General features: G+C 52.7%; 2 protein-coding genes across 6 annotated transcripts in view; one reads left to right on the forward strand and one right to left on the reverse strand.

Moving 5' to 3' along the window:
- TSR2 (TSR2 ribosome maturation factor) overlaps positions 1-25650 on the forward strand; it is a 223090-nt gene that overhangs the window by 102826 nt on the left and 94614 nt on the right. The gene's annotated exons all lie outside the window — the stretch shown is intronic.
- On the reverse strand, positions 2719-24072 carry PHF8 (PHD finger protein 8). Of its 3 annotated transcripts, none has more exons than XM_069108246.1 (21): positions 23886-24072; positions 20281-20366; positions 19102-19222; positions 18418-18578; positions 17899-18040; positions 17038-17224; positions 15866-16028; positions 14999-15086; positions 14596-14702; positions 13969-14060; positions 13522-13611; positions 12746-13027; positions 12415-12554; positions 11237-11415; positions 10815-10900; positions 10360-10460; positions 9637-9959; positions 8845-8940; positions 7634-7743; positions 6776-7103; positions 2719-4428 (listed from the first exon to the last, which is right to left on the reverse strand). In XM_069108246.1, the coding sequence occupies exons 1-21, from the start codon at positions 23981-23983 to the stop codon at positions 4340-4342; spliced, it is 3069 nt and encodes a 1022-aa protein (XP_068964347.1). In that variant the 5' UTR covers positions 23984-24072; the 3' UTR covers positions 2719-4339. The 3 variants fall into 3 exon arrangements, with proteins under 3 accessions (XP_068964347.1, XP_068964346.1, XP_068964348.1); XM_069108245.1 differs by having other exon boundaries at positions 10327-10460; XM_069108247.1 differs by having other exon boundaries at positions 10327-10460; positions 20281-20443; positions 23886-24013.

Here is a 25650-nt window from a genome sequence, read left to right on the forward strand (position 1 = left end):
TTCATAAGTTACAATTATCGTTTTTTCTGTGTTGAGATTTCTGATGCACTGGCTTCTGGGGCCACGGAAAGGCTTTGTGGGTAGTTGGCCTAATCTAGGGGTGGGGAACCTGCAGCCCTGTAGGTCCTAGCTTCCCTAGGACATGTCTGGTATTATGGAGGACTTGCCCCACCTGCACTGTTGGAGGGACTTCTCATGGCAGGAAATCCCCAGTTCAAATCATCCATCCAGATTTAGGGAAAAAACAAAACAAAACCAAAAACCACCCTTGCACCAATAACCTACAAAATACAGTAGGAAAATGCTATTAAAGAATTTATCCAAGGGGTGGCTAGGTGGCGCAGTGAATAGAGCACCAGCCCTGGAGTCAGGAGGACCTGAGTTCAAATCCAACCTCAGACACAAAAACTAGCCATGCGACCTTAGGCAAGTCACTTAACCCCAATTGTCCCACCTTCCCCCCTCTAAAAAGCAAAAAAAAAAAATTATCTGCAACTGCTTGTTCTCCAAGACATGATATTAATATCTCACCCTCAAATATATCAGAATGCCAAAGATGCCAAGTCTTGAGGAGACCGGGATACCACTGGTAGGGGAGCTAGGAATTGGTGGAACCATTCTGGAATGCAAGTTGGAACTATACTCAAAGTCACCAATGAAGTACATACCCTTCAGCGTGAATGCCAAAGATATCCCAGAAGGACATAAGAATTCCTGGGGACACTGGAACAGCTAGGTGAAGCAGTAAGAGCACCGGCCTGGAGTTGGGAGGACCTGAGGACCCAGGATCGGTTCCGCCTTCAGATACTTAACACCCACACAAAAAAAACTGGCCGTGTAACCTTGGGCAAGTTACTTAACCACAACTGCTTTAAAAAAAAAAAAAAGAATCCCCGGGGACAAGCAGATTTACAAGCACTTTCTGGTGGTATCGAAGAGTTGTAAACAGAATTGGGGAAATTGGCTGAGCAAATTATGGGATATAAATGTTATGGAATATTATTAGGCCCTAAGAAATGCTGAAGGAGATGGTTTGAAAGAAATGGGGAGACTTGTATGGACTGATGCAGAGTAAAGCAAGCAAGCCCTGGACAACTTCAAGGACTTCGAAGAATTGAGAGGGGAATTAAATGTGGGAGACCTAAAAACTGAGCAAAGCATCTGGCCCACTTGTTCCCAAATCTACCAGACTATCTGTCCTAGGGAGTGGGAGGGGGTGTAGTGGGGGCTGGGCATCCTTTTTTAATGTCACTTTGTAAAAAATGCAGATGAGAACACAGGTAAAAGTTGGAACCACAGTTTCTTATACAAGTTTCTACCCTGTTTTTTGTATAGTGAACATTTCCAGTCCTGAAATCAAGGCCACCTCCTGTCCCCAAGTCCTTCTGTTATTGTTTTCAGTTAGGATACCGGTTGGGAGCATGAGCTGGCAGGGTGGCCATTTATTCTCCAGGCCCCTAGTTCCCCTTTGTTTTTTTGGCTGTTGATGGAGGGGACTATTTAAGATCAACTGATAAGTTAACAATTCACTGTGAAATATCAATTCTCCCAGTGTTTTCTCAATTGTCTCTTGTTGACCTATCGGTGGTGCTGCCCACAAGCGCCATCTTAGGCCTCTCCAGGTTTTCTAGCACTTTTCATGCAGAACCCACCCTGTACTTGTGGGTCTTTGCTCCCTCTTGTGGTCTCTCTTCCCACCTCCCAGACATGTCCAGCTGTTGTCCGACAGGCACCTCAAACATAAACACACCAGAACAGACCCCCTTCCTTCTGGCCACCGAGGTTGGCTAGCCTCTCCTCTTCACATATCAGCACTCCCCCTGCCCCCATCGTGATGTCCCCTCAACAGACTAGGTCTCAAGTCTCCCTTCTCTCCACTCATACCACGGTCACCCTGGGCCAGACTGTCACTTGGACTACTAATCTCTTCTCTAATTTTAGCCATCCACACAGCTGCCCCACTGATCTTCCCAACACTCAATTGAATTTGAACTTGTGCTGGGCATTTAAAGGTTCCAGTTGGATTGGTCTTTGATGTTCCTCATTCAGGACTCATAGCCTGGCAGGTCTGTTGGAACCTAAAGCTCAGCTCAAGGGGCCACCTCTTTCCAGAAGCCTTTCTGGGTTGCCCCAGATGGCAGGTGCCACCTCCCTGAGTCACTGTGTGTTTGCATGAAACACATATGTATCCCCTGGCAGAATATCAGCCCTTTGAAGGCAGGCCTTGTTTCACTGTATGCACACAGTAGGTAGGCACTTCCTGTTTACCAATCAGGCCACAGCATATGAGAGCAGGAATCTGAGAGAGGGCAGTGATTGACCAGGTGCACCTCCCATTCTGCACTGTACCACAGTATCTCCCTCAGGCGCTTGGGGCTTGATCAGAGACCTAACTCCTAAAAGGCAGTAGGTGGGATCTAGGTAGTGTCTTCCCCTGGAAACTGAGCTGCCTCTTCTGGGAGAGGGAAGGAAGCAGGGTGTAGCACCAAGAGTGGTGGACCCTCTGTGACCCTGAGGACTGTTGTCCAAGCCTCTGGGCTTTTGTTCTTGTCAGCACCAGGTCAGCTAAACGAGGTTCCAAAATGGTTTCTGGGGCTAGGATGAGCTTTTGAGAAATGAGGCTTCTTGTGTCCCCTATTCCATCCTCCTTCCCCAACCCAAGGAGCCTGAAAAGGGAAGGCTACTGCCCACACAAAGAACTGGACGCCAAGTCAGTGCCAAGATATAACAAGTTTTATCTCTCTAGGAAAGGACGGATCTAAATAAAAAATATAAATTACATCAGTAATAACACCAAATGGGGGGAGGGGGCCTCAAACTGAAAGAAACCGCCACCACCACCATAGTCTGGCTTCGCATCCGAAATACACAATCCTCCCCACTTCTAAAAATAGATTTCAACATGTACAGAAGTGTGGCAGTGGCTTGAGTGCGTTTTCTCTTTTGTAAAAATAGAATCCAGATGAATAGAAATGCTTTTCTCCTGGGCCCCCAGCCCAGCCTCTGGCTGGCTCTTTGGCTAAGGAGGGAGAGAGTCCAAGGTTGGGCTCCCTCCCTTGGGCTGTACCCCACCCCCCCAAGGTTTACAACCTGAAAAGTCCAACTTGGAGGGAGAAGGACAGGCCTTTCCTTCACCATCATTCATCGTCAATAACAACAACAAACAACAACAACAGAAAGCAAAACAAGGGGCCCCGAAGCTCAGAAATAAAAAATGTGGAACAAAAATATCCTGGCAGAGCTGGGCTGGGCCACCCCAACCAGGTGGTGGTCTGCTAGAGGTTAGCTGCCTTGGCTTCTCTCTGCTGTGATGCCTACCTCCATGCAAGGGAGAGAAGCGAGCCAGGCTCTGGCCCATGCTTACCTGGAACTTTGAGGAAAGAGGGCAATGCCAGGGCCCAAGGGGAACCATGCCCCACAGACTTCCCTGCCTAGCCCCATTCCACCCAAGTGGCAGGGAGCTCAGGATGAGGGAAACAAGTAAAGGAGTATGGTGAAAGGTGGCTGGGAGAGCTTGGGGAGGTGGGTGCAAGGAATGGCTACACTTCCTCTGCTCAAAATTACCCAGCCCCATGGGAGCCCCGCAGCTGCTGGCTCAGGTTTTGAGCAAGTGGCCCCAGTGGGGAGATGCCCCCCAGGTCCCTGAGTCACCAGGGCAATCCCAGCCACACAAAGCAAGGAGCTGAGAGCATACAAGTTGAGAGGCAGTTCCACACAGACTCCATTTTCCAATCCTGATCAGTTCCCCAGAAGATGCCCACCTCTGCCAACCCAGTCAAATTGGGGCCGAAGGGACCAAGCAGGGGTCACGAATGGGGCAATACTTCCGGGTCTAATGAGGTGATGGAAGGCAGCCTCTTCTGTGTCCAGTGTCACAGACCTGGCCCCTGAACAAGGAGGAGCAAGGCAGGGGGGCAGAGCAGCCAACAGGGCTTCTCTACAGGCCACAACAGTGAATGGGCCAGCAAGGAGCAAACAGTCCCCTTAGTCCCCTTGCTCTTGGGTCCTAACTGATTCAAACAGGGGAGAAGCTGAAAGAAGGCCCCTTAAAAGTCAGACTTCACTCCTCCAGCCTCCCCATTCTCTAACAGGACAGGGAACAGAAATAAAGGCCAGAAAAAGGGCAAAAGGAAATAGAGAGGGAGGCCAGTGAATGAAAGAAAGGCCAGACTTCCTCCCTCCCGCTACCGAGGATATTCGCCTCTTAAGCCAGCCATCCCCAAGGCTGGCCAAAAGGGCTTCAAAGAGAAGAGAGGACTGACATGAGGAGTGTCTGCAAAGAAAAATGAAGCGTCCGAGGGCCAGGAAACCAAAGCAGGGCCCTGCCAATGTTGGGGGCTCACAGCAGCAGTTTGCCATTTCTGTGGATCTTCAAGATGCGGCCAAGTCGCTGCTTGGCTGTGGCCAGGCCCTTCTTGGGCCGCTTTCCTGCAAGCAGAAAGAAAAAAGGGAATTGAAGGCCCAGTTGAGGTGGGTATACCTCTCAATGAGGCCCAGGCCCCCCAACACTTTCTGTGGCTTCCAACAGCCCAACTCTTCTCTCAGCCTGCAATCTTCCATAGTGTGAAATGGGGAAAATAAACTCTGGTAACTGCCTCTCAGGGATAGTGGGAGGCCCAAACAAGACCCCATCTAGGGCCTCCTCAAACACATAGGCCTCACTTTTCTCTGGCCTCCTGAATACACATCCCAAAAGCTGAAAGTCCTTGGTGATTAACTGTTATTAGTTCTGCCTTAAAGATGAAGAGCCTATGGGGCAATGACTTCGCCAAGTTCATACAAGTAGGTGGATCTCAAGCTCAGCTTTGACCTTTCTGACAGATCCCTGCTCTTCCTATGCAATGGTTTTACCATGATGTAAGTTGGGATTAGGCCTGTGTTTGTTGTATCCTGCCCCACTGCCCTCCACCCTTCCCCCACCCCAGGTAGAATGTCTCCGATTCTATCATGACACCTGCTCCCCTGAGACTGAAGTCCTTGTCACAAACTGATGTGCAAAGAGCCCCCAAAGCCAAAGGGCAGGGCAGCCCTGCTCAAATCTCCTGGGATGAAACAGTGAGAAATCAGGAGAAAGCTGGTGATAATCAGTAAGGACAACATGCTGAGTACTGTGCAAACCCGATGATACTGAGGCCTCAAAACCACCCTGGGAGGCATATGCTCCGATTCTCTTTACTTTACTTAGTTTATAGGACACTGAGGTGGAGGCAGGTGGAATGACTGGCCCAGGGTCATTTAGCTGGTAAAGTGACTGAGGCTGGATTTGACCTCATTTCTTCCTGACTGCAGGTGCAATGTGCTATCCTTTGAGCCACCCAGCTGAAAAAAACCTGGCAACTGATTGTATGGGGGGTGGGGAGGGTCAGGAAACTGAAGGGATCATGGCACAAAAAAGAGAGTTTGGAAGAGAGGGGTCTTGGGGGTAGGGCAGAAGGTGGACAGCTGACAGCTGGTGGTGTGAATCTGGAGTTGGAGAGAGAGGGGATAACCAGATGAATAGTTCTGAGAGTCACATAATGCACAGAGTCAGGAAGACCACTAAGAGATAAGAAGAGTATAGAAAAAAGAGGAGCCAGGAATAGAGCCTTAGGGCACAAGCACTTACTTTAGGCCAGGCACAGTTGACGCAGTTAGGTGGCGTGATCTGTATCAAGAACCACCAAAAGCAGAGAAGGAGCCATCAGACATGGAGGATAACCAGGAGTGGTGGCCAAATAAAGCCACATCAGAGAGACAACCCAGAAAGAGGAAGATCAACAGTGTCTAAGGCTGGGAACAGTCTCTGTGGCAAGTGAGAAGTATAAAGGATTGCCTTGCTGCAATAAGCTCCCTGATTGTCTCTTAGTTCTGTGACTTTTTCCAGCTTGTGAATAGCAGAAAAGGGGATGGGTCTTGACTAGGTACAGTTACCAAGAGAACAAGGGAAAAAAAAAGAACAAGAGGGAAGGGATGAGTGGAGTGGGAAGGGTGTGGCCAGTGGGGGGCCCTGAGAAAGGACCGAGGCAAGAGGAAAGTACTATATTGTACAACTGCATGCTGTGTTGGGGAGGGGAGAGGGGACAGAGGAAGAAAAGTAGGGAACTCTAAATCTTATAAAAGCGAATGTTGAAAATGATCTTCACATGTAATTGGAAAATACTTTTAAGTGGGGGAAAAAAGGGTAAAGTACAATAAGTTCCACGTTGATGAGTTCAAGGGGTCTCCACCACATCAAAGATGTCCAAAAGGTAGCTACTGCTAAGGGACCAGAACTCAGGAAAGAGAGACGGAAGCTGGGCAGCTGCTCCCTGGGGACACCACCAAGGAGAGCCGTGTCCATAAGGAGAGATGTGAACTGCCCAAGCCATCTGTCTAAAGTCAAGGTCTGACCATATTGTTCTCTTGCTCAATGAGTTCCTGTCGCTCCCTATCACCTCAAGGGCCAAATGTTTGCCATTTCAAGCCCCTCCAAGTGATCTACCATCAGCCCACCTGGCTGGGTGGATTTCCCGTGATGCCCCATTCCCACTCAGGATATCAGTTATGTTCCCTTTACCTCCATCTTGGCAAATCCCTTCTTCCTTCAAAACACAGTTCAAGTGCTATCTCCTGCCTGAGGCCTCCCTGACAGTTGCTAGAGTCTCCCCTAGAAAGGACTTTGTACTTTATAGCAGAAACAGTAGGGAGCCACAGGAGCTCAGTGCACAGGGGGACACACAAGGAAAAGCACTTGGCAGCTGACCAATGAAGAGACTAGAACGATGCTTCACACCAGGCAATGTTTATAAAGGCTCACCTTGTGTTGCCTGACTCCCCTGGGAGCTGGCCGAGGGCCGCCGCTGAGACAGGAACACACCAGGTGCCATAGGGGTGGTGCCTCGGTTCACCTGGGCCATGCCAAAAACACTGGGCCGGGCGGTGTACTCATGGTCAGCTAGGCTGCCAGCAAAGGGTTCCTGCTTAGGTTCAGTCGGTGGGGGGGGGCTAAGGGGTACAACTACAGGTGGGGGCACTGGCACAGGAGCAGCTGTGCCAGAGCCACTATCTTGAGAGGGCGACTGTTCTAGTTCCTTTGCCAATGGCTTCTTTTTGAAATATTTTCTCTTCTGGGCCCTTTGTTGCTCCTGAAACACAAGGCAAGTGGGAGAGAAAGGGCAAGAGAAGCCTCAACTTTAGTGCCACATCTTCTATGGAGACCCAACTGTTAATTCCTTCCATTTCACACACTAACAACATTGAACAATTGCCCTGATCTGGAATCAAGAAGCATTCTAAGTTATGAATGATGAGCTCCCCTAAGGGCACTGTAGCTCTAGTGACTACCCCCTAATGTCTGCTGGGCCTCAGGACAATATGTAAAAGCCCTTCTGAGTTTGCCAGCAGTGGCCTCCTCTCATCCAGCACCTTGGAGAGGACAGTCCCAGCAGGGAACCTCCAAGCTTTGGAGGCCAAAGCACGACTGAAAAACGTCTTGTGGCCAGTGGTTTCCCTTGAGCCTAACCCAAAGCCCATCTGTGCTCCAACACAAAGAGCACATGGAGGGCAGCTTACCTGGGAATTTGTAGCCTGGCCATTTCTTTACCCTCCCCGCTCCCCCCCAAACACAGAGGATGGTCCCTGGTCAGCATGAGGAGCCCAGCCCCTAGTCACCTACCTGCTGAGCCAGCTTCGCAGCTGCTGCAGCTAACCCCGTCTCAATGGAGGCCACACGAGTACCCTCCCGAACAGGCCGGGCCTGCTTTGGGAGGGTTGGAGTCACACGGGCTGTGATGAAAAGAGAGTCAATAGAGACAGTGTCCATTCTCAGGAAACAAGGCTTCTGCTGCCTCCAGGATGTGGTCCAGAGTCCTCCCCATCCCTGGCTAGCCTTGCTCTCTTGACATGTCAGTCCTGTGCCCATCTATACCTTTCACTTGCCCTAGGCCTCCTATTCTCCAAGATCCTCCCTACCCTGTACCTAGTGAAATGGGTATGATACACCGACTTCCCAAATCAGAACTCCTGACCACTCCAGGCCTCTTTGGTGCAAAGAAAAGACAGGGAGCATGGAACCCAAGAGATCTGGACTCCAATCTCTACTCTAATCCTGACTGACTATGGGACCTAGTTTCCTTTACCCACAAACTAGGGATGCCAAAGGCCAGCCTCTGCTCCTGACCTCAGCTAAGGAATTGACCTTCTATTTTTTCAACACCATGAAACCCACAACTACAAAGACTAGGGGACACAGTGCCTAGCTTTCTTCCAGGTTTTGACTCTGAGGGCGTCAAAGATAGAAAGTGCTGTGGATATGCTTGGTCCAACAGTGGAATCTCTGGGTCAAAGGTGAAGGATAACTTAGCAACTTTCCTCTAATAACTCCAAAGTGTTTTCCAAAGCAGTTTGCCCAATTTGTGTTCTGGGGGTCCTGCCTTCTTATACTGCTCTAACATGGCTTCCTTTGTTCATATCAACCATTTTCATGGATGACAAATGGACCTTTCATCAATCTAGCTTTTCTCAAGCTATCCTAGGGTCGGGGGCAGCAAATCCTGGTGTGCCTGCACACTCAGAGGGTAGCTTGCACAGCTGTGAAGAGTTTCTCGGGCCAGGCCACAGTCAGCTAGCCCCTAACTCAAAGTCTCAATAATAAAGAGAAAGAACAAGATCACCAAAAGCAAATGCTACCTGTTGCCTAACTGAAGCCCAGCATTCTTGTCACTGCTCCCTCCCTGTGAGGCTGATTCAGTGGGCCCCAACTGCTTATCTCATCAGAGCCAGGCTTAGAAAATGGTGACTCAATTCATGCTGCTGACTGCCTTGCCCTGCCCCTTCACCCAAGTAGGGAACAGATCAGAAGGTCAGATGCCCAAACCCTGAAATCACCTTTGGGGCTCCAGGGAGCATCATCTGTGCTCTTCCTCTTCCTGGGGCGCGATTTCAAAGCAGGGTCATCGTCATCTGACTCTAGAGATGGGTAGACTGTAAGGAGGGGGAAGCCATGATGGTTACTGGGTTTCTGGCCAAAGGAGCAGAGACATGTCAATACACACAAGCCCAGACACTAACATCCCCAAATGTTTACCCCCAAAACTCAGACTCTGGGAGGAGAAGCAAGCCTTTGGGAGTTGAGCCTTTAGCCACTCCCCTCCCCTGTCCCTGGGCCCTGCTCTCTCTTCATGTCTCCTCAAGCTTTCTGAGGAACTGAGGTGACCATCTTCCTCTGCCAACTTTCTGCTGTAGGGATTTATGTGGGTTATGTCTCTCACCCTCCCCATTCACTGCCCTAAGGTCCTCAGAATCCTGACTTCTCTTCCAGTGGAGAAAATGCCCACACCCACCCTGCTCCCTCGCACCCAAGGGCTGCCTCTGAAAAATTCGAGGGAGTCCCATATTGGGAGCCCTGCAATGGTAACACCTTGGCTTTTTGCTGAGTTGACACCTTCCCAAGGCTTAGGATTTGTGGCAGGGTTCAACAGGGCTAATAGAACGAACTCCACTGCCCTCAAGATTTCGCCAAAATCCAGGCTGAGCTGAGCTGTGCCAAATCACTATCTGCTACCACCCTGGACACAATGGCCATAGGACAGACATGGGCCCCAAACAAGCCCAGTGTCCGACAGGTCAGAAATAAATGTCTTGTGGGCCCATTGCCAGCCTCACTGGCCTTGTCCTTACTGTACTCAGCGTCCTTGAAGCAGGCCCCCAGACTTTCCTGCTCATCATCTAGGCTGGCCTCAGCTTCCTCTTCCTCTTCTTCCTCACTCTCCATTCTCTGTTGGGCTTGCTTGCTGAGGGCCCGCTGGTTGGCTGGGGTGCTGGGGCCATCAGTCTTCCCACGAGCAGAGATGCCACTGCCACTGCTGCCACCACCCTCCTGCCCTGCAGCCCACCACGCCTGAAGGCTAGAGGCTGAGGGAGAGGATGAGGAGGACCGCAGGTTTGCCATACACAGCATTCCCTGGATAGCTTCTTGAGTGCTGGGGGACGCAGGGGCCTCACTGCAAGTGGCAAAGAAAAGGAGCTGAAAGAAGGCCCTCTTGGGGAGGGAGACGCCCAATGGAAACAGGCCAAGGAAGGGGAAAGCCAGCTCTGAAATGAGGTATCGAGAGGTAAGTAGCTTTGCTTGGTAAGGCAGTGGGGAGCTCCCTAAAACCCCTGGGCTCTTCCCATCTCCTACACAGTCAGTCCTCTTATCCCCTCTCATGGTTTGTTCTGGACTTCTGCTGACAGCACAGGTGTCAAATCTCCTCTGTTCAGTGGCACAGGAGGCAGCTTGGGCTTTATTACATACCGAACCCAAGTGCCTCAGTCTGGGCATGAACTGTCTGACTGCCAGGGGAAGGAGAAACGCAGGCAGGTACTCACTTGAGGGCTGCAGAGTCGGGTCCCCCCACCTGCCTGCTGGCCTTGAGCAGATCTAGAATCCCCGTGGCTCCTGCGCTGGGCCCAAGCTGGCCTTCCACTCCTTCTACCAGTTCCTCATCTGTTGTATAGTCCTCCTAGAGCAAAGCAAAGGGGCAGGCCAGGCTTGAGTGTAATACACCCTAGAAGCCCAGGCCTTTCACAAGGCCATTCCAATCTCTTCATCATACCTTCTCCTATCCTCCATCTCCCCCTTTAATCCTTTCTTCATGCCCCTGTCATCTCTATACCTCAGTTCACATTGAGGCTTCCTCCTGCCTTGACTTGGCCCTTCTCTCTTCTCCCTGACCCCATCACAGGGGATGGATGCTCTCCTGACCAGAATCGGGCACTTGGTATGGGGTAGGCCTCACAAAATGACACACTCCCAAGAAGGCCCTAATCCAACCTAACAAAGCCTGAAGTCATGGGGGAAAGAACTTAGCTCCTACCTCAATGTCAAACTCTACCTCCCCTGGTTCTCGGATTCGGTTGGGGTCGGAGCAGGGCTTGGCACGAGGCAACTTCCGGGGGAATTCTAAGACACAAAGAGGACGACGCCTAGCCTCTCGTCTCTGAGATGAAGAAGGCAGGGAGGGCATCAGGTGGTTGTGGCTGGAAGGGCTGGGAGGGTGTCCAGTAGTGAGGGCAAACCCACGAGTCAGGGCGGGGCCCTGTGCGGGTAGCACGCACCACACATCACTCATCCCTCTGCTCTAGAATCTTTTGCCTTGTTTTCCTGCTTGGGCCGCACTCAAGAGTACTGTGAGTCGGACACCTCTGGGCTTGAGCAGGGAGGTGATGGCCTGAAGGAGCAGAATCTGCAGAGATTTGGGGGATGGGAAAGGGGCAGGGAGGAGGGAAGGAGACGCACTGGGCAACTTCTTCCTGGGGCCCACGACCTTCTTCTCCTTTCGGGGAGTCTCATCGATCTGCAGGTCTTCCTCAGAGTCCAGATCCAACTCGCCCTTCAACAGCAGCTTGCTCTTAGCTCCCCGTCTTGATGTGCTCTTAGAATTTCGGGACCTGGCTGACACTTTCACCTTCTTGTCACTGGGTTGGAGAAAGTCAGACACACACACACACACACACACACACACACACACACACACACACACACGGCATGCACACACAAGCGCGCGCACACACACACACACACACACAGAGTAAACCAAGACACTGTCAGGGAGGCCCAAGAGAGCCAGCAGGGAGAGAAGGCCAAGGAAGGAACAGCACTTGGAAGAACAAAAGGCTCTCAGCAGAGCGTTTGTAGCCTGAACAGATAATGAATGTTGGGCCCTTTGGATCCCCTCCAACAGGGGAAAGCACCCGGGGCCCTTTGCTAGGTGTGGCTGAGTTCATCTGACCCGCAGGGTACCACTGTTCTGGGCAGCTGGAGCCCAGACAATCCACTTCCCCCTTGGGTGGGTGATGAGGCAAAAGAGAAAGATCTCTGAGTAGCAGGTTAAGCATCAGGAATGACACTGCAGCGGCCCCATGGCCCTTTTCTTCTGTGCCCGCTGCCTCCTGCCTGTCTCTTTCCTAAATGCACTTTCAAACTTACACAGGCCTAATGTGCCAGTGAAGCCTGGATTTGGAAATATATGAAACATCCATTGCCTCCAGCTTGAGGCCTCTTGGTGCTAAGTAACAAACTTGGTGAGGTGGCCAGCTGCCTGCCTCCATGTGACACTGATGACACCAGAGTTCCCATCTGTGGAGAGCCTGATGCCACATGCTTTAGAGGCTCCCTTTAAGATCCAAGTAGCTCTGGGTACCCTGTGACTGATGCTCGATTTCCCAAGGGATAATGGCCCTGCCCTCCCCTCCCCTCCCCTCAGCTTCATGACCCCTGGCCCAGAATCAAGAGCTACATCTCAGCCCTAAGAGGCTACCTAAGACAGGGCATCACAGCAGTAAAACAGACGCTTTCTGGTGGCCAATGGCCACCCCACCATTTTACCCACTCTAGCACCTCCTAAAAGCACTCTCCATTTCCTGCTCAGTCTGAGAAAACGCCTGGCCTACTCTCGATATTGGGACCTAGCTCACCTTGTGGCTTTGCCATTGGCCAACACTGCTGTAACTTGACTCTCTTCAATGTCGGGCTCTAGGTCCAAGTCTAGATCTGGGTCTGGGTTTAGCTCCAGCTGCTCCTCTGGGGGAGCCAGGCAGCTGTTTGCAATCAGAAACTGTGGAATAAGATGGTACCAGAAAAGAGTCAAGAAAGTAGAGGACCCAAGCCAAACTCATTCCCTCTCTGGGCCTCAGTTTTCCTCCTCTGTAAAATGAAGCTGCTGATGGATGAGGGATCAGATAGTCAAGGGGTATGTAGGGGCCCCCAGTATGCCCTCCCCCCTCTCCTGGCCTCAAAGAAGCCCACCTGACCCTTAGGAGGACTGCCCGCCTTCAAGGCCTGCCGTGTATATTTGTCCAGTAGACTGAGGTCCAGCTCGCAAGGATCTACCATGGCCATGTTCTCTCTCCCCTTTCGCTCTGGCTTCTTTCCAGCCTCTACTTTGGCCCGGGAGCTTTTCTTTTTGGAGCTGGCTTTGGAGGCTGGAGGGCCAGGGGCTGACTTGGAGGCTGGAGTGCCACTGGCTGAGCCAGGCCTCTGGAGTCCAAAGGGGCTGCCAGTCTTCCCAATGTTCTGATGGAAGATATCCTGCAGTAGAGACAGAGGTACTGGCTGACAGGAAAGCAAGCTAGTTGCCCACTCACCCCACGTGTGACAGTTCACATGGACACAAGCACACACGCAGGCACGAGACCTCCCCAGCTCTCATATGTAGCCCAAGCCCTTCAGGCCAGAGTGACTGAATGAGAATTCTGGGAGGGGACATGGATGTATGATGGCCCCAAGACTGCTGTAAGCAGACCCCAGAGAAAGGGGAGGGAGAGGGGGGGGAGGGGGGAATTGCAGGACCCTTTCCCAGCCTTTTCACATCTCTACCCTATACAGGAAGAACCACAAGCCTGTTCAGCCTCAGTTTCCCCATCTATCAAAGGGAAGAGACTAGCAACCAAATGTCCTCCCTCAGGGTATTAACAAGAAAATAAATGAATGTCTTCACCAATCCTTGGTATGAGTACAAAGAGGTCCCAGAAGTAAGCAGAAAATTAAATGGAGAAGGGGAGGATGGATTCCTGGGGCCTCACCTCAACCAGACGGATCTCCTTGGCCAGATCTTTGATAAGCTGGACCGTCCGCACGGTCTCAGGGATCTCAGCTTCATGCTCTGGCAAAGCCTGCAGCAAAAGAGGGTTAGGGATGGAATTAGACGGCCTGGCCATTCCCCGAGCAGGGATAAAAAATGGCAGCAGTTCCAAAGGCAGGCCTGCCCCCTACTGGTAGAAAACCCAAGCTGTGCCTTCAGGGCCTCCTTTCTCGGACTATGAATTAACCACTCAAGGCCAGAATGTACCTTTTTCCTCAAAGACCCTGGTCCACTGAATGCAGAAGACTGGATGACAGGGTTCTTCTCTGTCCGTGGAATGGCACCCCAGACTGTGTGCAGGCAGGCTTGGACATCGCCCCCCTGCCAGCTAGGCTTCTGTGCCGCACCGAATCTGAGCTTGGACAGTCATAGGAGGGGAACTTCTTACCTCTTTCTTGGTCCAAGACCTGAAGGCCAAGTTCAAGGCTTTGGCTCCGTGGACCAGATATGAAGCAGGGTGTCTCCTGTTCTCTCGTAACCCTGTTCGTGACAGGGAAGGGAAGAGAGACACTGGCAGTCACCCTAGGACTGCTCCAAGGCCTGCTCAGGTCAAGCTTGGCAGGCATCCACACAGGGCAAAGAGGCCTGCTTGACCGTCCAGGCAAGTTCCCTGGCTAAGTTGATTTGGAAGGGACAGCTGAGCATGACACAGATTATCGGCAGCTGGGGAAAAATGAGCCCAGAACAGAAGCTCCTTGAGGGCACCTGCTTTTGAGATGCTACATGTAGAAGGTAGGCCTGGCCTCAAAAGATACCCCCAAACCATCTAGTTAGAATCAGGGGGACTCAGTCCTCCAGAATGTGTCCCTCTTCTATAGAAGCAAAGGAATGCATGGCAGGGCAGGGGAATGTGAAACAAGAGGGACCTGGGCCCAAAGGGCAGCCATTGGCCCCAAACTTGAGGCAGCTCTGAGGAATGTTGTCCCCACTCTCACCCCAGCCCCCCAAAGCCAAGACATGCAGGGCAAGGCAGGGAGGGGGTAGATGAATAGAGAGGAGACAAGGAGTTTCCTACCTCGGAAGATGTCCAGGATGTGCTTTCCCACATACCAACAGATGGTCTCAAAATTGGGGAACCTGAAGAGTTCGGCTGTGCTCAGTCTCTTCTCAATCTCATAGGCCCTAGTAGGGAGGATCAGGTTGAGCCAGACCCCTGGTGCCCCACTTTTCCCTCCCCTTCTTGTCCTGTCCTAACCTGGGCCAAGCACATCAGGCCACCGAGTTGGGGTAGTCCCCAGGAAGCTAGGCTCTGTGCTGCTTGGCCTGAGGGGGGGTGGGCATTTGTTGGCTCAGGCAGTGGCTGCTGTAGCCTTTCTCTTTTTGAACCTTCTGCTTTGAAAGGTCCTCATTTCGGGTTCATGGAAGGGAGAGGGAGGGAAGGGGCTAGAACCAGTGGCCAACCTGAGGTGTGCACTCACTTGAGCTGCATCTCGATGTTGAGGCTATGTAGGAAGTTCCCTCCAAAGGCAAGGCAGTCCACAGGAGTCAGCACTGCATGGATCCAACCTGCCAGCACCAGAGGAGAAAGTCATACCTACTCCAGGATGGGTCACGACAGGGCCACAGGGATATAGGGCCAGGCTCAGGGCTGTCCTCTAACCCAGTTGGCCTCACTACAAGGTAGGAGAATCTCCACAGCCTGGTACCTCCTGGCCTGGGGAGAAAGTCTTCCTCAGCTCCCTAATGATAGGGATAGGGTGAGGGTCAAGGGACCCCAGGTCTTCTTCAGCATTTCTCCTTCTAGCCTGGAGGGAATGTTCTGGGACTTTGATCCTAGGCCCTTCCACCTGTTCACTCTAGCCATCACCTAAGTCTACTCTGCCCATGTCTGCTGGCTTCACCTCAGAGGCCAAATGGCTTTCCAACAATCCCTCACTGCCAGCAGTTAAAGCCAAGCCATCCAAAGTAGCACAACAAGGTGCACTTAGAATCCTTCCTTCCCTCCCTTTCCTCCCTCTTTGTCCCACATTTCTCACTCTAACCCCAAGGGCCACCAATGCTGAGCACCTCCTCCTTCTCAGAGCCCTCTCCCTTTCTTCAGTGACAGGGACTCTGTCCTGTCCCAGTTCTCTGCCTCTCCTGACTGTTAACTTCACTGGGACCATCCGCAAGAGGTGCATGTCCCCCATCATAAAGGCAGCTTAGAGGGAAGAAGGCCCCAACCTCCAGAGGGGTCACATAGCAGGGAGAAGCTCCTGTTAGCCCCAGACTGATGAGGGTGGGGACTGGCCTCCTATAGGCAGGACCACTGCCCTCCTCCTTCCCCTCAGAGGCCTGCAAAGAACCTGTGGGAATGAAGAGTGTCTGTCCCTGCTTCACGGAGCACTTGTAGCACATGTCCACCTGGTCCCCAAAGAACATCTCTCGCTGGTTGGAGGAACTGCTCCAGCACTCGAACAAGGACAGGTTGGCTGCGGTTGGGCGGATTAAGTAGAAAACCTTCTCACCCTGAAGGAGAAGAAAGGGGGGGTGGGGGGGGAGAGGAAGAGACTGAGGAGCCTTAAGGAAGCAGCCAGAAGACAAAGCAACAGGGGCACAGAGGGATGAACACGGGCTGTGGCCCCAGGGCTCCTGAGTCCTGCCCCCAACAAACAATCCCTGATTCGAACAAGCCCCAAGTAGCAGCTGCTTCCAAGGGTTGTGAATGCTGGGGTCAGGCCTCAGTGTGTCTGAACAGAGGATGCTCAGCTGTGTGCTGGCTTTTGCTACTGGGCTTGGCCCAAAAAGAGGATGATACTCCGGAATGGCAACAGTGCTTTGCACAAAAGTAGCCCCAGCTTGGGGCGGCCAGGTAGCACAGCGAGTAAGAGCACTGGCTCCAGAGTCGGGATGACCTGGGATCGAATCCGGGCTCAGACACTTAGCACCCACCCAGAAACACCTGGCTGTGTAACTTTGAGCAAGTTACTTAACCCCGATTGCTTAAAAAAAAAAATAGCCCCCACTAAGAAAGGGGCTGCCAAGAGAATCCGCTGCTCCACGGCTCTCCTGAGAAGCACTGATGGGGAAGCCCACCATATCTGTCAATGGGTGCCATCTCATTCCTTTCTGCCTTAAAAAGAACGGACTCCGCCTTTTCAAAAAAAATCACTGTCAACTCTCACAAGTCAGTCCCCCAAGGAGGTAGGAGGAAGGCAGGATTTCTGTTACAGAGTTTCTATTACTTAGGTAAAGAATGACTAGGAGGTGGCCAGAGACGAAGGTGCCCTAGAGAAGTGGGCCTCAACCAGATGGCCAAGGTTCCTAACCAACAGGTCACCTTCACAACAAGCACGGTCAAACCACTAAGTGTTTGCACATGACCTACGAGACTCCCTCAGAAACAGTACCCAAGCCTGGTCATCCCCTGAACAGACTGGAAGGTAGAACTAGGGGCCTGGATTGTCCCAGGGAACAGTGAGTCATAAGGAAGGAAGTTTGCAAGGGCTGGAGCAGGCCAAAGGGCCCCACCACCTACCCTGAGCACGTGATACCAGACAGAGGTGCCACCAAAGTCAATATGGAAGTCAGTATAGCTGTCCCGAACACCCATAAGGCAATACTTTTGCACACTGGGCCGTTCAAACACAGACTCCTCGGGCCACAAGTTCTCCACCCAGGAGAGCTTCCGGACAATCTTAGGGGTCTCCACGAGATTCGAAAGCCTACAAACAGAGGGATCAGGGTCAATGTCAGTCACAACCCTATCCTCTTGGACAATTGAGGGATTCTCAAGGCAAAGGGTTAGATACAGAGAGGTGCTGGAGTGTCTGCTACTTTGAAACAGATGAGCCTGGAAAGAATTCTTTCCCAGAGTCCATAGGCATATGTGGGAAGGAAACAGCAAGGTTGCACTGCTACTCGGACAAGCCCTTTTGCAGGCCTATTTCTAACCTCCCTGGGCTAGCCAACCAGCCCCCAACTGCTTCCTGCTCTCCACCAAGTCTTGCCTTTGGCCATAGGGTTCTAATTCCCTCTCTGGAATCCTGGAACAACTGTTGTCTATATGACAAGTCTGCCAGGCTCTTTGGCACACATGCCCATGTCATCACCTGTATTCTGTGGTGGTGAGGGAGTACATGTTTTCTTAGAACATTGACAAAAGCTTAACCAAAGGGAAAATGCATTGAAGCCAATTTTGCAAAACTGACTGCCAAAGACCAGGACTTTTTTCTGAGGCCTAAATGGTACTCGTGACTTTGTCTTGATATAGACATAAAAATCAACCAAGCAACAGGCCTTTCTTGAGGGCCAGCTGTAGGCCCAGTCTTGTGCTGAGCATGTGTGGAGAGGGGAAATCAAAAACAAGTGAGGTGATCACAAGGCCCCCCACACTCACCTGGTATCAGAAAACTCAAGGCTGATGACGTTGAGGACTTTCTCCCTTTTGCCACTGCAGTAATAACGCACGAAGTCCCCAAGTTTCATTTTGCAATCAGCCTGCCGGGTCACATCAATAACATCGATCTCTTTATCAGAACCTGAGGCAGAGGGAGGGGTCTCACATGAACTGGGCTGGACAGCACCCCACTCCACCCCAACCCAGCCATCATCCCTCTTCCACCCAGGAAACAGCTTGGCCTTCCTTCCCATTAGGCTCCAGCTCTGCTCAAAGGCCTGCCTACTCCCTGCAAGAGCAGTCACTTCTTTAAAACAAAGAGCCTTCCACAGGTATCATCTTATTTTAGACACGAGATGAGGAAGTAAAGGGTCAGAGAGGTCCATGGTCACAAGTGCTAAGGGACACTGGAGAGAACACTGGAGTCAGATCCCTTCCGACTCCAACCTCCAGCCCTGGCCCACAAGTGTAAGGAAGGAGGCAACACCTGGGCCATTGGACAGAGCTCCAGCCACTCACCAACATAATACTCCACTTCCCTCACGGTGAAGGCTGGGGAGGGCAGGGTCATGCCCAGGCCATCCTTTTTCAGCACCAAAATGGGCACACTGAAGCTGTTCTCTTCCAAGTATTCCACAGTCAGCTGGGCCCCCGTAGGCTTCAAGATCACCTCATCAGCACTGCGGAGACACAAAGGAAAAAGGCACATCACAGCAGGGAGGGGATTGTCCCCAGACTGTGGCCATCCTGAGCAAGCCCAGCGGCTGGCCACATCAACCCCCCTCCTCAAAGCTATGAGGCTGCCCCAGCTCAGCAGGTCCCACACATGGCACCATCTCACAGAAATACCCACTCCTGTGCCGTCCTGCAGAAGTCAGAACCACTAGAAGAGGCATAGGCACAGAGACCCCAGAGTTCCACTGGCTCTCTGGCCTAGCAATGGCAGGGAGCACGAGAAGGATCTGAGAAAAATTCAGTTAGGACGCTATCCCAAGATGGGGGGGGACGCATCTGTGAAAGTTTCAGCTGCCCAAAATATTGTTAACTAGCAAGCCCAGGCCCCTTCTTAATGGAGTTCTCCACTTGGATGTGGATCCAGGATGAACAGAGGCATTGGAGCCCACCTGGCGAAGGACACTGTGGCCAGGTCCCAGGGTGAGAGAGTCAAGGTACAGCTGCCCACCTCTGCCCAGATACCCTCACCTGCGGAAGGGCCTTCCCCGAAGCTCCCGGATGAACATGGGGCTCCCAGTCTGCACCGTCTTCCCTGCTTGTTTGCTCACCATCAGTTCCTGCACCTTTGGGGCCCCTCGGCGCCTTTTCACTGCGCCAAGAAAAGTATCAAAAAGGACAGAGAGTGGGAGGAAGAAACGAAGCCTTTTTTCTCTCACACACACACACACACATATCTAGCTAGATCGATATTCAAAGTGCCTATTGTGTGCCAGGCAGTGTGCTAAGCACTTTACAAACAGGATCTCATTTGATGGGGGATAGGGACTGTTCTTATCACAATTGTACAGTTGGGGAAACTGAGGTGTAGGTGAAGTACCTTGCTCAGCACTGCAGCTGGTAACTGCCTGAAGCCAAATCTGAACTCAGGGTCTCCCAGAGCTCTAACCACAGCTTCAGCCAGCTGCCACCTAGTGAGGCTGGGCTGGGGCTAGAGAGCACAGGACAGCCCAGCGAGGCCCACAAAGGCCTGAGAACACTGGGAAGCAGACAGGATTCTAGATGGTACCTGACTTCCTAAGAGACTGCATGAAAAGAAGACAGCACTGCTCCATATTTTTTCCTTGGGGCTGATTATTTTTTCTGCTTCATCCATCAAGATAAAAGGGGGTATAGAAAGTTCATTGTAATGTGGGTCCATTAAAAAGTCAAGTGTGTTGAGGGAATTTCTTTTTTGAAATGGCTGAATATATTTCAGAATAATTCAACATAGTATGAAGTAGTTTTTGCACTGTTATCAAGTAAACCCCAAGCAAAACATGCATCGATTTCCTGAGCAGGTATACGCTTTAGAATTATTTCGGGGTTTTTGGCTATTCATAAATTGGGTATTACCATGTTTTTCTCATAATCATGTGAATAACAGAATAAGTGTAACATGATTTATGAAATTGGAGGGTTTTTTTTTTTCATTAGATCATGAAGAATATCCTACAAGATACTGTTCTATGGTGAAACTGAGCATGTCAAGATTTGTCTATGGTGAGGGAGAAAGTGCCATTTGGTAGCACTGAGTTCTGCCCTGCCCAAAGCTGCTGATCCCCTAAGGCGCCCCCAGGTCCCAGCAAGGCTCCCAGAGAACCTAGGCCAAGGCAGTCCCCCCAACACTCACTCCCTTCTCTGTCCACAAGAGAACAAGACTTGACTTACTAACAGAAGGCCCATGGAGGACCTCACAATTGGGGCAGTGGTAGAGGTCAATGTCGGCCGCCTTCTCCTCTTCTACACCAACACAACTGGAAAACAGATGGAAACATCCCAACTAGTCCGGGTTTCAAGGTGCTCTCCTCCAAGTCCCAGGGACAAAAGCCTTCTAAATAATGACACAGAGAGGTGTGACAGGGGGACCCATTTTTTACACACCACACTTCAGGTTTAGCAAAGGAATGAGACTCAGGGGCTGCACACCACCATTTGGATTCATATGCATGGCTCAGATCAGTAGTGAGCCCCTTCCCCACCGTGGCCCTCTGAGACCAACAGGGACAACTGGTAACCTCCAAATACTTGGTGAGGAGTAAAGGGTGATTGGTTTTGTTGCCTGTGTAGACTTAAGAGAGTGATAAAGGAATGATAAGGCCCTCAGCTAGGCATTTATCCAAGGCCATACACAGATCCTTGGGGCACTCCACTAGAGACCACAAAGGTGCTGATCTATTCATGAATGAGCCTGGGGCCCACCAGTTTGGAATGGGCCCTAGAGCGCTTCCCCATGTTCTGGTGAAAAGTACCCCAGCTGCCCTAAATGGAGCCAAATTCTGCTGAATCCAATGGGCACAATGGAAGCCCTTCTCTATGGGCCAACCCTCAGAGTGCTCAGAGGATTCAAAGGAAATCACTAAGGCACCTAGAAGATGGTCCACACCCAGTGTGATGAGAACTCTTCACAATGTCAAGGGTTCTGTGTCTGCTTAGAGTCTAGGTCAGAGCATGTTGTGAGGCCCTCTCGGCTGTGAAAATGCCACACTGGCTCCAAGACCCAGTTGAAGGAGCACAGGCCATGCGGAAGCCCAGGCTAGCCTTGCAGAATTGTGCCTGCCCTTCCCAAGGACACCTCTGATCACCTGTCTTAAGGGAATCTCCCCTTTACGTTCCCTCCTCAGGTCAAATGGGGCCTGGCCCCCATTCACAGTGCTGGAAAGCATGGTCAGGGCCCGAAGGTCTAGCTCAGCCAGGCCCAAGCACTCCTTCGGCACATACACACTTGGAGGAGATGGTGACGAGGAGGAGCTTCTCTCTATGGAGAACAGTTGCCAGAGTCCCTAAAAATTTCTTCATCTCCACCAGAAATGCTAGGCTGTGGGAAGGAGGGAAGCTCCTCCTGTCCAGGGGCAGCCAAAAAGGAACTAGACGCATTGGACATCAAATGACCCTTTCAGCAATCACAGCTGCCCAGAGGACTCTCTAGCTGCCACTGGCTCAAAAGGCCAATGAAAGATTTGAGCAAATCCTACCCAAAGGCTACGAAGAAGTGACAGTGTGAGGGTTGTAGAGAAAGGTATGAGAAAGGGCACTACTCATGGACATACCATGGGGGGGGGGGGGGGGGGGGCGACATGGGGGAGGGGGAGTTTGGCCATATCAGGCCTCTGCTCAAGGCCAACACCCAGTTTTTAATGGCTCTGCCAACCATTCTGCCCACATCGTTTTATCATTCTAGATTCCCAGCGCTGGCCCCCAGGTGTTTCAGGGGTCACCTACAAATAGATTAGGTAGCTGGGTAGTGCAATGCATAAAGCTCTAGGCCTGGAGTCAGTCAACTTCATGAGTTCAAATCTGGCCCCAGACACTTCCTAGCTGTGTGACCCTGAGCAAGTCACTTCTCTGTCTGCTAAGTTTCCTCATCTGTAAAATGAGCTGGAGAAGGAAATGGCAAAGTACTCCAGTATCTCTGCTAAGGAACCCCCAAATGAGGTCATGGAGAGCTGGGTATAACTGAAAACAACTGAAGGAGCACCCCAAAAATGGATCCCTGTGGAGGGGTTGGATCTTTGAGGAGCACTTTCCATTGGCAGCTTCTTCTGAACTCAGCTCTCTCCTGGGACATGTCCACTGTACTGGCCATCCTCTCTTTCCCCTATCATGACCCCTTGATAAACCAGTCCAACTCTGGTTGGCCTCCTCTCCCAAACCTCTCACTCCCTTATATTAGCCATCCCTCAGTCTCAGATCACTCTCATCATCAGTTCCCTTCATTCCTCCAAAGGGGCAGCTGCATGAAGGTAGGGAAAATCGAGTTATCATTCTAAATGGGTCAGACTGTTATATGTCAACTGGGCCCTCACTGCTGCTAGGCAATCCTATCATACAGGCCTCATCCACTGTCAACAAAACTCTTTCCTCCCCCTGAAACCTCCCATTTCCTAGTCTCCCACCCCAGCTGAAAATCTGGCCTAAAATTGATGGGGGCTTATTCAGTGAGAGCTCCCCCTTCTCTCCACTGTCTATCACTCAAGTGCTTTCTGTCCCATCTCCTCCCTCACCTGTCTCACTCCTTACAGAGACCTAGCCCTCCACCTGTCCCAGCCTGGCTCCTCCAGCAGATCAGCCTGCTCTTTCACTCATCTTCAATGTCTCCCTCTCTCCTGGCTCCTTCCCTACTGCCTTGCCTACAAAGATGTCCATGTCTCCCCCATCTTCACTTGATCCTTCCATCTCTACTATTATATGAGATCTCCCCTCCTTTTTTCTCACCACCAGATCTGCCTGTTGCCAAGACCTGTGAATTTTACCTTTGCAGTATCCCTGGTATACGCCCCCTTGTCTCTTCTGAGCCTGCCCCCCACCCTGGTACATGCCCTGATATTTTCACACATGGACCACAGCAATAGCTGCTGAGAGGTGGGGTCTCTCCCCACTGGAGCCCATCTTTCCTTCAGCCACCAAAGTGATCTTCCTAAATCGAGGGTCTGACCATGTCCCCCCCCCCCCCCCACAAGGACAAACTCCACTGACTCCCTACGGTCTACCAGTACCCGACTCCTCATCTAGGTGTCTTATATCTCCCTCAGTACCCAAAACATCCTCTGATCCAGTGACAGGCCTTCCGGTCGTTCCCCACACAAGATGCCGACCGTCCACTCAGCATTCCCCATGCACGCCTGCAGCGTTGCCCTAATCTCTTCACCCCGGCTTCCTCCAAGGCTCAGTTCAAATTCCGCCCAGGAATGCTTTCCCAGCCACTGCCCTGGGCGGATTCAGCCAGTACCTAGCTCGTGTGCCCGCACAGGTGCCCGCACGGCTCAAGGCACGCAGCAGGCGCTCAATCAATCTGGCGAGCCTGCGAGTGGAGATTTGTTGTCGGGGGTGTGTCTGGGTTCCCAAGCTGAGAACGGAGTGGGCTCACTTCGAAGCCTAGCTCGGCTCTTTTTCTACCAGAGCTAATGGCATACAGAGGTCCTAGGGCCAAGGGAGATTAAGGAGAGCCAAGCAGTCCCGAGTGATCCCATCCCCTCAGTATGGAAAAAGACTGGAACAAGACGTCTGTGTCCCGGTGCCACCCGCCCCCCCCCATCGGAATTCTGCGGGAAGCTCCCGGTGGTACAAGGGCAACAGGTGCTCGGCAGGGAGCGAGAAGCAGGAGCCCCGCCTCCCGCGGCCCCCTGAAGCGGGGGCCAGGCCAGGAAGGCCGGGGGGGGGGGGGAGGGGGGGGAGGGGGGGTCGGGAATGGGCCGTGGGGGAGGGAACGCGGCTGAAGAAGCGCAGGGGGCGCGCTCGGGGTGGGGGGGGGGGGAGGGGCCGCCGGCCGCTCTCACCTGCCATGGAACCAGTCCTGGCACAGGTCGCACTCGATCATGAAGCGGGTAACGTCGTAGGGCAACCGGCACAGGCAGTAGACCGGCGGGGAAGCCATCTTGGCCCGCGCCTGGGCCCGCGCCTCGGCACGCTCCTGAGCCCGCGCCCCCCGCGGGGGGCAGTGCTGGCCGCCGGAGGCCCGCGGCTCGGGGGGCGGCGCGGACATGGGTGGCGCGGCCTGGGGCCCGAGTGGGCGGGCTGAGCCGGGCCCGAGCGCCGGGCGGGTCGACGGACGGACGAGAACGGCAGCGACAGCGACGACGGCAGGAGCGGTCGCAGCGCGGGGGGCGAGTGGCGAGCGCGAGCGCGGGCGCGGGCGCGAGCGCTAGCGCTCTCCCCGCCCCCTCGCGATGCGACGTCACGTTACGTCACGTCGGCGGCGGAGCCGGCTCTGACTCTCTTGCGGCCTTCCGGCTTGGCCGCGCGCGGCTGCTCGCACGGGAGGCGCGGCGGCGGCGGCGGCGACGGCGACAATGATGACGACGACGACGAGGAGGACCACGGCGTCGGTCGCCCCGACCTCAGGTTCCGCCCCCTCCCCGTACGTCCCCCCGGAGGGCGGGTCCTGAGCCCAGCTTCCGGATCTCGCCCCACCCCTTGGCCCGCCGCCTCGGCTTCCGCCTCTTGTCACGGCTGACTGGAGGTCGCGCTAGCGCGAGGCGACCAACAAACTTTATTCAGCATCTGCAGGGAGCGGGAGCGAGAGAGGAGGCCATGGCCGCGCGGGGCACTACTAGGCGACGCCATGTTGAGTGAGGCGTGAATCAATCCGGCCTGCGCCATTAGGGGCGTGGCGGAAGGATCTTCCCCTCCGGAACGCCGGTCGGCGCAGGCGCAGCTCCCCCCCCCCCCCCAACCCCGAGAGAAACCAAGACAGGCTTTTCCTAAAAGAATAAACGTTTATTAAAGTCCAAGTAGTCGGAGCGTTCCCAGCAGGCTCCCCGTGGGGGACGGCGGCTGGACCCTCTCTCGTCCAGCGCATTCTCTCGAAATGTGTGTGGCCATTCAAACCCCCCCCCCCCCCAAGCCGCAAAGTGAGCTGGGACAGAGAGTAATAGAGCAGGTGGTCATCGCGCCGCTTAAATGGAACCGAGGAAGTGGACCTCCTGCCCCTCGGGCTTCCCCTCCCCGCCCCGTGCTTTTGTCACGGGGACCCAGTCAGGTCTGCAGACACCAAAGATGGCGAAATGACAAAAGGCGATAATGCCACCGGAAGCTTGGTGCCCAGCCTACTGAAGGGTTCAGGGTGCCAAGCTTCACACCGGCCTGAACAAACAAGAACTAGCCGCCGCGCCTCCCGTGCACTGTTCACCCTGGGAAAGAATTGATAGAAGTCTTGACACAAATGTCAGCCCTCCACACGCCAGCCCCTGACAGGAAAATGCTGCCCTGCCAAGGATGAGTCAACCTCTCTACCTCTTAGGCTGATCCATTATTACAGAGATATGCAAGTAAGCCTAGTATCCCAATCATCCACATCCAGGAAAAAGCTCCAGCTGGACAGAGGGAAGGGGACATTTGTCAGAAAACTGGGCAGTCACCTGTGAACTTTGGAAGTGAAGCTGGCCTTATGGCATTCTTTGGCCAAACAGTTGACTAGATTCCCACTAGGTTTGAACATCACAGTCACTTACCTGAATGACAGTAACTTAACATTTCCCCAAGGAATTGCATAACCCCACAATTAGCAGTGTCTTTCCTGTCTTTAAGCAGGTCAGGGTTTTT

The sequence above is a fragment of the Petaurus breviceps genome, unplaced genomic scaffold, assembly GCF_028583685.1.
Source record: "Petaurus breviceps papuanus isolate PSGF00001 unplaced genomic scaffold, PetGlider_PUasm1.0 90333, whole genome shotgun sequence".
NCBI lineage: Eukaryota > Metazoa > Chordata > Mammalia > Diprotodontia > Petauridae > Petaurus > Petaurus breviceps.

Excerpts from the sequence above, each read along its gene's own strand:
- PHF8 (XM_069108245.1), bottom strand. The coding sequence starts at position 23,983 with ATGGCTTCCCCGCCGGTCTACTGCCTGTGCCGGTTGCCCTACGACGTT. Across the intron at positions 11,416-12,414 it reads GCCAATGGCAAAGCCACAAG|TGACAAGAAGGTGAAAGTGT; the intron begins GTGAGCTAGGTC and ends TCTCCAACCCAG. Across the intron at positions 4,429-6,775 it reads GGGGAGTCAGGCAACACAAG|GAAAGCGGCCCAAGAAGGGC; the intron begins GTGAGCCTTTAT and ends TTCTGCTTGCAG.